The sequence below is a fragment of the Acartia tonsa genome, chromosome 7, assembly GCF_053477335.1.
Source record: "Acartia tonsa isolate MP-2025a chromosome 7, ASM5347733v1, whole genome shotgun sequence".
Lineage (NCBI taxonomy): Eukaryota > Metazoa > Arthropoda > Copepoda > Calanoida > Acartiidae > Acartia > Acartia tonsa.
The window spans coordinates 4,602,510-4,616,941 of record NC_137266.1 but is presented as its reverse complement, the minus strand read 5'-3'; the positions used below and the strand labels follow the sequence as shown (position 1 = coordinate 4,616,941).

Sequence of the window (14,432 nt, the reverse complement as noted above, 5' to 3'; positions counted from 1 at the left end):
ATTAATCAAGATTCAATTTAAGTCCCCATGAAATTGCATATGTATAACTTTAAGTACAAGTATTATTTGCACATGCAATACTAACCCTTTCCAGGTAATAATAGGTTTACTTAATATGTTGAAAAGCTTAGGGCATGCTTTAAAAACTTTGGTACTAGTATAATTTACAGTCCAATATAACACTCCCTATTAAAATCCCTTAAATCAAGAAATAGCCCCATCATTTTTATTTTAGACTTAGAAAAATGGGTCCTAGGACAAACGCAGAAGTCCCAAACGTCGGAGTGGACCCTTAACCTAACCTAACCTATTTTAAACCATGTTTTAGGTTTTTTAAATGCCTAACCCCTGCGGGGGGGCTTATTTGTAAATTCATATCTTAACCTAACCTGTATATAAATACTTACTTAAATTAATATTTTAACACTCCTGCGTTTGTCCACTCCGACATTTGGGACTCCTGCGTTTGTCGTGGAACCGAAAAATAATGATATATCTCGTACTTTAAAAATATTTATTTGGTTGGGTTCTTTTTGTCTAGGGGCGATTTTTCTTCGAGTTGAAGGTACCTCCCCCCAACCCCCTCCTAATTCTTTCAAGGACCTATGAGAGGTTTTACTGTAAAGGAGAACCAAATCGGTTTAGCGGTCAGTGAATTACTACCAGACAGACACACTGACATTCTGTTACTTTAACAGGATTGAATAACCTTGTGTTTAAGTTTGAAGAGGCAGAAAATCTGCGAGAGCTGTCATCCAGGTTTTGGCTGGCTCTGTCCAGGTTCACACTTGTCCGCTCCAGGTTCTGGCTGGACTTCCGGGTGGGTGTGGCAGGTGGGGTCGCTTTGGCAGGTCCAGTGGTTAAATTCCTTAACATTAAAAAAATGTAATACTAGTACTATCCATTTCAATAAAGACCGAGAGAAATAAACTTTAAAAATGTCAAAAGCTATTGCTCCATCTCAACCCAAGACTACTTTATCAAACTAACATCTTTGTACAGTAGGCTATAAAAGTTTTCCGGAATTTTAATAAATATAATAGATTTGAAATCTGCATAAAATTTTAAGGAATTTTTATAAAATTCGTTTTTTGTATAATTCTTTATCTATAAGCGCAAATACAAATTAAGTTAAATAATTTTGACATCTGTGATTGGTGGATTGAAAACTATCTGCGCTCTGATTGGAGAAGCTTAAGTGATGTACATCATTCAACCAATTAGAGCGCAGGTAGTTTCCAATCCACCTATCCTATTGGTCAAAATTTATTAACTAAAATTGGATTTGCGCTTTTAAATAATGAATTATATAAAAAACGAATTTTATAAAAAATCCTTAAAATTTTATGCAGATTTCAAATCTATTATATTTATTAAAATTCCGGAAAACTTTTATAGCCTATTGTACAGGCTTAATATAGATTTCAAAAAAGTTTTCATTCACAATCGTACTGTAAATGAAAAAGCACAAATCAGTAAATAATACATACAAAAAGTATATTTTTTTAAATTTCTGAATAAGATATTAAATGTTTCTTTTTTTCTCTTGATTGAATTAATTGTAGAGATGCATCGCATCTTTATAAAACGTTGGGTAATTAAAAATGCTGTAAAAATTAGATTTTCAAATTTTATATTAAAAACTTTTAAAAATCAGTCATTCGGAGGGAAAAACAGACAGAAGGACAATACGACAGAAGGCCCTTCAGATGACAGGACAGGCAGACAGAATGAAAGGCAGGTGGTAGCCAAATATCTAATTTTCTGTCCAAACACCCAGGTTAAGTAACACCCAACAACCAACCCTTTGATGGCACGACCTTATTATGAGAAGACCTAACTGTGCATGGTAATGAGTTGCACCTGTTTTGGGCCAAGACATTACCCCTACTCTAACTATTATTGTCGCGCACCTGACATAGTAGCAGTAGGAACCATTTTTAACGTCTTTAGGTATGACGCTGTGTTAATCCGAGATTCTAAACCTATCACCTCCCCGACAACGAGAGATTGCGCTACTTGTTGAGCCACGGTCGCGGGTTTTCATCTAACCTAACCTACAGTAAGCATAAAAAGTACTATAGTTCTTTATTGTCTAAAATGTTATATGGGGAAAACCACCTATGATCAATTTCTTTTAATTTTTACCTGTTAATAGAACTGGGGGTAGCTGGAAGCCTGGGGGGCTCAGCTTTTATTTCCGCAAAATCTGGTTTGCTACGTCTATCTTCAGATTTCTAGAAAAAACATTGTATAAAACTTTATAGTAATATGGTTAAGTAAATGTTTAAAGAGTTGCTATGCTTTCTAAATTGTATCTAATTGTTTCAGGATTCATCATGCAAAGATTAAAATTCACAGGACGTTTATTTTATGCCCAATTTGCCAAAGAGACCTATCATATATTGACGTTCGAAGAGACGGACGAACAGAAATGTAGAATAGTTATTTCTTTCATCGTATTATAAACCGCTTTCCGCGGATATAGAATGTACAATTATTAGATTAAAACCAGTTTTTTAGCCCTAAGGTGATGAGAACCGGTTCTTATCCACCGGATTCAAATAAACGAGAAAAGCTATTAAAGAAAAGGACAAACAAAAAAGTTAAGACCCTTAATTTGATTTTTACAAATATTATACTCGCGGATAACTGTTTATAAATCTATTAGATAGGTAATCACACAATATATGTAAAGGATTTGTAAAAAAGAAAAAATCTACTTTTTTATATAGGTTGAAAAAATACATTTCCTATCAAATGTAAAAGTATAAACGACTTATATTTGGTAAGCCCTCACTACCACAAATGTATCATATTATTGAATATACAGAATCGCAATTATTAATACAGCACAATTCTTCCCTTCCCCTTTAATGCATATCCACTAGATAAGAACCGGCTCTGAAACAGTATTTATCGTAATGTATTATTGACAATTTTCTATTAATAATGAAATAAAAATCTTAAAGATTTTAAATTTCATTATCCGCGGAAAGCTGTCTATGATACTTTAATACCATACCATATTCTATTGTTTTCCGATTTTCCGAATATAAAATACTTTGCAGATTATTAGAATTTTGTTACCTTTACATCGTTTTCAGTATTTTTGTTTCTCTGAGGTCCCTTCATAACATTTCCTAGGAAAATTTAACTCTTGTCAAATTTCTGGAAACTTGATGTACAGTAGGATATATAAGTTGGAAGGAATTTTAATATTAGAGGGAGATTTGAAATCTGCATCAAATTTTAAGGATTTTTTTTATAAAATTCGTTTTTTGTATAATTATTTATCTAAAAGCGGAAATACAATTTAAGTTCATAAATTTTGACCAATAGGATAGGTGGATTGGAAACTACCTGCGCTCTAATTGGTTAAATGCGACACTTAAGCTTCTCCTATCAGAGCGAAGATAATTTTAAATCCACCAATCACAGATGTCAAATCAATTAACTTAAATTGTATTTCCGCTTTTAGATAAAGAATTGTACAAAAAAAGAATTTTATAAAAAAAAATCCTTAAAATTTGATGCAGATTTCAAATCTCCCTCTAACATTAAAATTATTTCCAACTTATATATCTTAATGTACAGAATGGTTTACAGTACAGGGATCTAAAGGGATAAGACAAAGGCCGATAAATTAATATAAATCTACAATTTTGATACATAAAATTACCCCGACTGTAGATTAAAATTGGTGGTTGAAACGTTTGAACACTCAACTTAATACGCCATCCAATCAAAATTCAGTAAAGTTGTTCCCAAAGTTGTTATGTAAAAAACGTTATTATAAAACTTTGAGGACTAGTGTAAAAAAACAGCACATTGTTCCCTCGGACTATGTTTACAATAGGTCAAGGCTTAATATTCTGGAAATCAGTTGAAGGCTGATAAAACGTGCAAAAGTCGTACAATGAAAGGGTTGGTTGTCTGCAATAGTTCGGATAAATAGTGAATATATTAATAAAAGAAGGGGGTAAAAAAATTTTAAGGGGGGGGAAGGGGGTAATTCGTTTTTTTGGGGGGGCAAAATGTTTGTGGGGGGTAAATACCCCCTCCTAAATGGTTGGGGGTGCCTACAGAGTGGGGGAGTAAAATGAAAAAAAAATCGGTTTTTTTTTGGGGGTGGTAATCAATCCCCACTTCACCCCCCCCCCTTGGACGCCTAAGCACAGAACCCTCCATCGTCCAATGGAAAATAAGCTTAAAAGGTTAGCTTTTTCTTTAAGTGGGGCTTATACCTGCGGTGCTATAACCCTGTGGGGATAAACGTCCAAGGGGGGGTGGGGTGGGGGGTAAAGGGGTGATTAACCCCCTAAATGAATTTGAGGGTGCCGTAGGCACTCCCAAAATTTTGGATTTTCAATTTTTACCTCCCCAAATAAAAAATGCCTCTATAAAATAAAGATTACCCCCCCCCCCAAAAAAAATGAGCTTGGGGGTGCCGTAGTTACCACCCCTCCCCCTAAATAAAAAGCTTGGACGCCCCTGTCTGCGGGGCTACCCTTTATCCAATATAACCTAACCAAACCTCACGTAAAGTAAAACACAAATAAAGGAAAAACTGACCTACTCCGATAACACATTATTTTTTATTTATTTCTATACTGAACTATGCATTTTTTTAATGGGGGGGTGAACCGCTCTAAATTCCATACCATAACAATTAATTACTTAATTTCCTTAAAAAGAAGACGGTGAAAAGTCGCTCAACGTGACATCATAAATATAAGGGATTATCCATCACTTGTCTAGGGGTTTTCTTACCTCCTCTCCTCATCCTTCAATTTTATTACGTCAGAACCTTTTTTTGAGCGACTTTCAGCGTCTTTCTTAAAAAGTTGCCTTTTAATAAAATTTTTTTTTTTTTCATAGAATTTTCATCTCTGTCTAGAAACTTTACAAACATTTTTTGTCAATTTAAAATCCTTAGAATTTTACACAATAAGTACAATTCTATTGAAAAATTTTAAACTCTTCAAATTTTATCTCCGTAATGGATCAACAGCCGAATTAAATCCTTCTTCAAATGGATATTGCTTGGTGTATCTTAAAAAATAGAAGGTGGTTTAACTCAAGCACAGAACCCCCCCCCCCCTATTTTGTAAATTATTTAAAAATAAGGAGCTGAAGGGGCTAGTTTTTCTTTTGTTTGTTTATTCCTTTCGGCAAGGTTAGGTTAGGTTATATTAAGTACTGGGTAACCCGCTGGGTTAAGGGACTGTAGATACAAGCCCCGCAGGGGTCAGGTAAAGAACAAAAACCGCCTATTTTCAACACATTAAAAAAAGGGGTTGGTGTTCAGTGCTCTGTAGGAATTTTAAGGGAAAGAATCAGTTAGATATACCTATCAACTAGATTAGGTTATTATTAGAAAGCACCCGTTAGGTAATCAACTAGATAAGATTAATCTATACGGCTTTTTAGACGTTTCTTTATCATTGACGATCCTTGATTTATTTGTCTATTTCGTGCTTTGTCACCCAAAATTCTATTTATAAAACCCAATTCCGGTTACATGACTGTACAAAGCTTTACAGTATGCGGCTTTGAAACCGATTAATATCCGCTGAATAAGAACTGGTTCTAAGCCATCATGTATAGTATCATATTACAAACAGCCATCCGCGGATATTAAAATGAAAAATAATAAAATTAATACCAGTTTTATTAGCCTGGGTCTTCGGCTCCTCGGGGCTAAAAAAACTGGTTTTAATCCTGTATTTTCTTATTTTAATATCTGCGGAAAGCTGTCTATGATACGATGTGATAAATACGTACATATTCTTGTCCTGTTTATTAAAAGCTATCAAAGGCAGATTGCACTCAAAAGTCTTGGAGGAAAAAATATGAATGCATTATCATCTGATTTTTACCTGGATCTCTGGAAAATAAACCTTCAAAACTTCCCTTGGGATTTAATGGACAGAATATCTTTTGATTGTATACAATTCTGCTATTAAGGGATAAGACAATAAATGAAAAATTTATGCAAAATTACACTCAACCCTTCCAAAAGAAAGTGCCCCTAGAAAAAAAAATTTCCACCTTAAAATATTTTTTTAATTTTTATTTTTGAAATAAAATTTGAGTGTGGAGGGTCGTTTACTACCCCCCACTTAAGTAGAGCAAATAATAAATACGTGTAATCATTACAATTTTTGTAAGCTTATTTTATTGAATACTAGTGGCTACGCCCCGATCATCTTAGGACACTTCATGCAAAGAGGATAGGAATAGGTAAAAATAGAAATTGATCTCAAGGCTTAAATTTAGAAAGATTATAGCCTAAAACCATCCCTATATGGAGCTTTTAATTAATGAAAAACTCAAATGATTTAGTAATTTTTTGAAATCTAAAGACATCAAAACCTTACTACTTTATATACATAGGAAGAATACATATGTATTGCTTTCCAAATCCCATTTTCCCTGGCGGTTGTTACGTACTAAATGATAGATGTACTGAATTTTAGTTTCCGAATGTGTACACAGTTTCCTCCGTGTTTCCTCATCCTATCTCAATATTTACTACTAGCTAAAAACAACTTCAAACTTCCAACAAAAAAAAACGATGTATAAACGATTTTGATTGTTTTGGAAGTTTGAAGATTTTTTAGCTAGTAGTAAATATTGAGATAGGATGAGGAAACACAGCGGAAACTGCTTACACATTCGGAAATTAAAATTCAGCACATTCTAAATGATAGTATGCTCTGAACTTTTCAAGGATAAATACATATGTAATTACTCCAACACAAAATTCCATATATTTGGAAGAAAAAATATAGCATAGGTTAAAATAAGCTTTCTTTTATTAATTTGAAAAAAGGGGGATCCAATCCTTAGATATTTCTGTGAAATCCTATTTTTACACCAGAGGTGAATTCTTAAAAAACTTTTGCCCCACTAAAATCAGTGAGGCAAACTAAGGGGATAATTTTGCCTCACTAAAATTTTAGTGGGGCTAAAGTTTTTTTTTAAGAATTCACCTCAGCAAGCACCAATAATAAAACCATTCATTTTCTATATTATTTTCAATCAAATACGCTAAAAATAGAGTAAGATCCCGTAAACAGCGGTACATATTGGTCCACAACTTATGGTGCAGAACTTATAAATTTTAAGTGGAACCGGTTTAACCCCCCCCCCCCCCCCACCCGCCACCTTCTAAAACAAAGAGGAATCTACTAGTTTTAATTGACTAATAATGTATCTGTATGTTACCAAATAAAAAAACCATGTAAATCTAACCTGACAAAGCATTATTAACTCGCAAAGATGGTTTGTCACTTTGTTTAGCCTTGTTTAGTTGGTCCCGCAGTGTACGTCCAGGTAGGTTTAGGGTGTCCTGCAATTTTTGGGAATAGTCCCTTTCGTAATAAGGGGCAATTCGTCGTATTTTTAAAATGGTTATTTTAGGTTATATTGGGTGAGGTGATTGCCCCACAGGGTTAGGTAATTAGCCCCGCAGGGTTAGAGCCCCCCGGAGGGGCTAGAAATAGGAGAAAAGCTACTATGAAAAATACGAAGAATCGCCCCATAAGGTGCGATATTACGAAACGGACTATACCCAAATTTTTCATATTTTAATTCTACGGCACAGACTTATTTTCATTTATTTTTAAGGGATAGATCTGACTGTTTTGATTTAGTCATGTTAGAATTGTCCTATTTTAATAATTACATGGTCCGCCAGTCTGAGATGGGGTTTTATAAAAAATGCCGCGTTTTTTCGACATTTTTTATACATTGATTGATTGAACAAAGATGGTAGGATTGCAACAGAGTATACGACTTAAGAATTCAAAACTTTAAAATTATTATTTTAGCCATTTGTATAATGTCTAATAGAGCTCTAAAAAGATGTATTAATTAATATGCAGCAATAATGGATTTGAGATAATTTGTTTTTCTTTTATGAAAGCTGTATCAACAAAAGCGAAATAATTAAATAAATAGTTGTATACTCTGTTTAGATTTCGTGAATGCCGCGCTTGTTCTACATGTCTAAAAAAATGCCGAAAAAACGCAGCATTTTTTATAAAACCCCATCTCTGTCAGTCATGCTACAGTGGAAATTTTTGTATATATAAGAAAATTTCGTGATTTTCTATATTTTATATATTATTGGACCACTATGAGTTTTAAACTCTCTATAGTTGGAGAATTCGAGCTCATTTATAGACGTTTATTTCCTATATAAATCTGTCATGGATCTTGATGCAATAAAGCAGGTCGTTTTGTAATGTTAAAAATTGGAAGATTTCATTGAATAAAAGTTGTCGCAAATATAGGAATTAAATGAATCAACTTTCTCTCCCTTTTTATATTCAGTAAACATCTGCTCGATAACTCACTATGTCCGCTTGTCAATACCTCACTTTTCTTATTTAATAATTATGTTGTAAATCGAAGCTAGTAAAAGTGGCTGACTCAGATTATGACGTCAAAAAAATGGGCCCATGAGAGGCCACTATAAATTTTACCATTGGTCAATTACAGTGTATACTGGCCTCTCATTGGTTAATTTTTTTTTGACGTCATAATATGAGTCAGCCACTTACTAGCTTCTTGTAAACCTTGTTTTTTGGTTAGAATTGACAGTGCATCCGAATTATGATTAAAATTAGGATTGTGCCTAAAAGTGCCTAACGAGCGCTAACCCCCCCCCCCCCCCTCCATTATTTGTAAAATAAATTGAAAAGGGGGGAAGGTATTTTTTTTTCAAATACGATCATAAGCGAAGGGCCTATACTTAAAAATAAGTAAAAAAATCCTTTCAATTTATATAAAAAAAATAGGAGGTTGGGGGTTTAGTGCTTGACTGGCAACTTTGAGAGAAAACACCCAATTAAATTTCTACCTGGAAGAAGAGAGATTCCAGCCAGGTCTTCTGGTCATTCTCAGAAAGCTTACTATTTTGTTTTACAGGTTCAATTTTCATTCACATATACTTTAACTGAATTACTTTTACTTTTACTGAAGAGCTAGTGCCTTTTAAAAAAAGTATTTTTGTCATTTAGTTTAAAGGTTTATATGTTTCTTTTCACCCTCTGCATAAAAAAGTTTGGATTATAGAAAGAAAACGAAGCAGTGGATTTTGTTGTATTTTTACAGTAGCTTTTCTCATACAGCAATCCCCTGCACGTTGCTCTAACCCTGCGGGGCAATCATTAACATTTATCTAACCTAACATAACCTATCAAAAGCTACTGTGAAAATACGTCGAACCATCTTCTGCGTTTTCTTTCCATGATCCACAAGTATTTCAAAAACCTCAATGTAGGATTCTGAAGACTAAGAAATCCACATTTAAAATTCTAATGAAAAAAGAGAATGAAAAATTTTCCTAAAATCGTCATCTTGTTCTAATTCTGCTAACATCAAATCTGAATAAGAAAATTATTATGCGGTGTATGAACTTTCCGTCTTCATAATTGGTTTAAAAGTGTACACAATTTGATAATTTGATACAAAATGGCTTTATTTAGTTTTATCTTATTTTAATCAAAAAAGAGGTTTTTATAAATTCATAATTTTATAAATTCATAATTTTATACATTTACAAAAATAGCTTTTATATTATTTTTAAAAGTTCACTTAAAATGTTACAAAAATGATTTTATAAAATTATTATGAAACTTAAAAAGTATTACCACAGGAACAATTATTTCAATAATGAGCGCAACATTTAAAAAGAATAAGATATATGAATGAATAATAGTTGAAATGGGCTATTTGGTGTTTGCCCTCAAACTAAATAGCAAGCACAGACCTCCACTTTATGTCTAAAAAATGAAAATATGAAGTAGTAGGGGGGGGGGGTTGTTTTAAATTTCTTTAAGAAATAGAAGGGTGGGGGGGGGGGGGGGGAGGTTATGTGGTCGACTAGGAACTTTAAGGGAAACCACCGACTTTTTAAAAAAAATATTCAAACCCAAAATTAATAATTAACTGTGTAATAAGATATATAAGTTGGAAAGAATTTTAATGTTAGAGGGAGATTTAAAATCTGCATCAAATTTTAAGGATTTTTTTTAATAAATTTCGTTTTTTGTATAATTATTTATCTAAAAGCGGAAATACAATTTAAGTTAATTAATTTGGTTATCTGTGATTGGTGGATTGAAAATTATCTTCGCTCTGATAGGAGAAGCTTAAGTGTCGCACATCATTCAACCAATTAGAGCGCAGGTAGTTTCCAATCCACCTATCCTATTGGTCAAAATTTATTAACTTAAATTGTATTTCTGCTTTTAGATAAATAATTATCCAAAAAAATAATTTTATAAAAAATCCTTAAAATTTGATGCAGATTTCAAATCTCCCTCTAACATTAAAATTTCTTCCAACTTATATATCCTACTGCGTAATAAAGTAAATATCTCGGTCGTAAGGACCTACAGACAGGCCTTACTTATGGAGTTGATACGATTATAACAAAGGAGGTGCTTTTAAACTAATCCAATTAGAATTTTATTTAACAATAAAGTTTCATAAAAATTATAAATTATATATTTTTAAAGGTCAATAAAAATAAGGATGATAACATCCATAAAAGCGAAGCTTTGGAACGTACATTTACAGTTTGTAGAGTGTCTGAACTGAGTAAGCAGAATATAGTAATATGAGTCAAATCATAATTTAAAGTATTTTTTTTTGAAAACTGCTATAAATACAGGATATTGTTTAAGGACATACTTACATTTTTAGGACTTCTTTAGATGCTTTGCTTATAACATTATACCTTATTGTCAGGGATTTTTAAAAAGGTTAAAAATAAACATGATTAAATGGACGTACAGACTTTCTGATAACGATTATAGAGTTAATACGCTTTCTAAATCTTACCTATCTGATAGTTTGAAATCGATAGGATAATTCTAATGTGACTAAATTATCTATCTATCTACCTCTATTACCTAGCTCAGGATCAATTTCAATGTCTAGAGATGGAATGATGGGAGCAACACTGGAGTCTTGGCTATCTATCTATCTATCTATCTATCTATCTTACCTAGCTCAGGATCAATTTCAATGTCCAAGGATGGAATGATAGGAGCAACACTGGAGTGAAGTTCTTGGCTATCTATCTATCTATCTATCTATCTATCTATCTATCTATCTATCTATCTATCTATCTATCTATCTATCTATCTATCTATCTATCTATCTATCTATCTATCTATCTATCTATCTATCTATCTATCTATCTATCTATCTATCTATCTATCTATCTATCTATCTATCTATCTATCTATCTATCTATCTATCTATCTATCTATCTATCTATCTATCTATCTATCTATCTATCTATCTATCTATCTATCTATCTATCTATCTATCTATCTATATCTATCTATCTATCTATCTATCTATCTATCTATCTATCTATCTATCTATCTATCTATCTATCTATCTATCTATCTATCTATCTATCTATCTATCTATCTATCTATCTATCTATCTATCTATATCTATCTATCTATCTATCTATCTATCTATCTATCTATCTATCTATCTATCTATCTATCTATCTATCTATCTATCTATCTATCTATCTATCTATCTATCTATCTATCTATCTATCTATCTATCTATCTATATCTATCTATCTATCTATCTATCTATCTATCTATCTATCTATCTATCTATCTATCTATCTATCTATCTATCTATCTATCCATCTATCTATCTATCTATCTATCTATCTATCTATCTATCTTACCTAGCTCAGGATCAATTTCAATGTCTAGAGAGGGAATGATGGGAGCAACACTAGAGTAAAGTTCTTGGCTATCTATCTATCTATCTATCTATCTATCTATCTATCTATCTATCTATCTATCTATCTATCTATCTATCTATCTATCTATCTATCTATCTATCTATCTATCTATCTATCTATCCATCTATCTATCTATCTATCTATCTATCTATCTATCTATCTATCTATCTATCTATCTATCTATCTATCTATCTATCTATCTATCTATCTATCTATCTATCTTTCTATCTATCTATCTATCTATCTATCTATCTATCTATCTATCTATCTATCTATCTATCTATCTATCTATCTATCTATCTATCTATCTATCTATCTATCTATCTATCTATCTATCTATCTATCTATCTATCTATCTATCTATCTATCTATCTATCTATCTATCTATCTATCTATCTATCTATCTATCTATCTATCTATCTATCTATCTATCTATCTATCTATCTATCTATCTATCTATCTATCTATCTATCTTACCTAGCTCAGGATCAATTTCAATGTCTAGAGATGGAATGATGGGAGCAACACTGGAGTGAAGTTCTTGGCTATCTATCTATCTATCTATCTATCTATCTATCTATCTATCTATCTATCTATCTATCTATCTATCTATCTATCTATCTATCTATCTATCTATCTATTTAGCTCTATTACCTAACTCAGGATCAATTTCAATGTCCAGAGATGGAATGATGGGAGCAACACTTGAGTGAAGTTCTTGGCTGTTCGAGTTTCTGTAAACATTTCATGCAATTCTAATAGCGAAGCTGCTCTATAAATTTATGTCTGTCCGTCCGAAAAGTCAGTTTCTCGGCTGCTACGCACGTGAATTCAATTTTGTTCACACTAGGGTTGAGCCGGATATCCGGTCTGACCGGTTATCCGGCCGGATACCGGATATTAAAACTATCTGGTTACATGATATCCGGCTGATTTTTGACGCCGGATATCCGGTTAATTGCCGGATATCGAACGTTGGCCAGATATCCGGCCGGAACCGGATATCCGGCATTAGAAATCAGCCGGATATCCGGTATCCGTTCAAAAAAGTATCCGGCCCAACCCTAGTTCACACCTAGGTTTGTCATTGTCATTGTTTTTAAAAGAAACAGCTATAGTACCCAATAAAAATGACGTCATACAATACAAATGCCCAATGGTAGGCCAGTATACATTGTACCATTGGTAAATTTAAATGTAAACTGGCCTATCTTTGGTCATTTGTATTGTATTTATTACGTCATTTTTTAATGAGAACTATAAGCTGCATCTTTTTAGAAAGACGTGGAATGATTAACGTCGAAAAGCATCACTTTTGAAGTTGTAGAAAATCATTGCTTTTTAACTTTTCATAAGATGGATTAAAATACTAAAGTGATTCAGTGAATCTACTTAACATATTTTTATTAACATACGGGAAGGAAGGAGGGACATTGAACTGTGAAAAGAATATGGTACCCAAAGTTTTATAAACACGAGTCTCTTGTTTGTTGGATTAAAAAGTTTGGGTACTTTTAACCTGATTGATTGTTTTAATCTATAAGTGTCCAAAAATGGGACAATCTAAATAATTATCATTGGGTATCTACAATCTACATCAATTTTTCGTCCATAATTGTCTTATCCCTTAGATACGTGATTTATATAAAATTAGATTAAGATACTTTAAATACACTAAAGATTATAATAAGACTTGTTATCTTTTTTATTAACCTATAATTAGATTTCAAATATTTTCAAATATTTGAAAAACCACAATGTAAAACATAATTTTTTCATTTAGTATCAATGGATACGCTGGGGTTGTATTAGACCTGGACCCGTAAGTGTGCTGTATTAACAAAATGAATATATAACAACATTTAGTACTATATACCGTAACTAGCGGCTACGCCCCTAGAAGCCTCTAGGGGGCACTTGAGGAGAAGAGAGTCAAATTTAATAACCCAATTTCTTATTTTAAATTTTAAAAGAAAAAGTAAAAGAAAAATTTTTGGGGGGGAGAAAATTTTTTTATTGTTGGGGGGGATGCCTCCCCTTTCATTTTTAATTTTAGTTTAAAAAATTAAAAAAATTTTTTTTTTGAGGGGGGGGATTTTTCATTTTTTGGGGGGGTTAGGGGTGTCCCACCCCCCAAAAATATAGTTATAAACCTTCTTGGGACTTATGAGAAGCTACCCTGTTAAGGAGAACCCGGTCGGTTCAGCGGTTAGTGAGATCCTTTGGTACAAACACACAGACGCACAGACATCCTGTTACTTTAGTATAAGGATAACTATTACTATTACGTTTTTAGTATCAATTCTTACCCTACTAACAAAAATTACGAACCAGACTTCCTTCTAGCGTATTGAATTTTATTCCATAGAGAGTATTAGATAATACTACAGGGTGAGTCAGAAAAAACTGAGTTTTTCGATTTTCAGAAACAACCAGAAGGAATACAGAAAAAAAGATTATATGTCCTTGTTCTCTGTACAAAAGCACATCAAACTTGTAAAAGGTGTTTTTCATTATCTCTAAAAATGCGGCCTCTATGATAGGTGTATGGTGTCAAAAAATGCCTTGTGTGAAAAATGTTGATCAAGAAAAATTAAAATAACTCATATATTTTGTATAAAAAAATCTTAAAATT

At 32.5% G+C, this 14,432-nt stretch overlaps 1 protein-coding gene across 1 annotated transcript in view; it reads right to left on the bottom strand.

Moving 5' to 3' along the window:
- Positions 1–14,432, bottom strand: part of LOC145324698 (uncharacterized) — a 69,334-nt gene that overhangs the window by 13,249 nt on the left and 41,653 nt on the right. The window contains exons 26-32 of the mRNA XM_080167289.1: positions 12,452–12,531; positions 9,362–9,398; positions 8,873–8,927; positions 7,261–7,357; positions 3,091–3,143; positions 2,149–2,237; positions 710–868 (exon numbers count right to left, since the gene is read on the bottom strand). Coding sequence (XP_080023415.1) covers positions 710–868; positions 2,149–2,237; positions 3,091–3,143; positions 7,261–7,357; positions 8,873–8,927; positions 9,362–9,398; positions 12,452–12,531 — 570 coding nt within the window. The remainder of the gene's footprint in view (positions 1–709; positions 869–2,148; positions 2,238–3,090; positions 3,144–7,260; positions 7,358–8,872; positions 8,928–9,361; positions 9,399–12,451; positions 12,532–14,432) is intronic.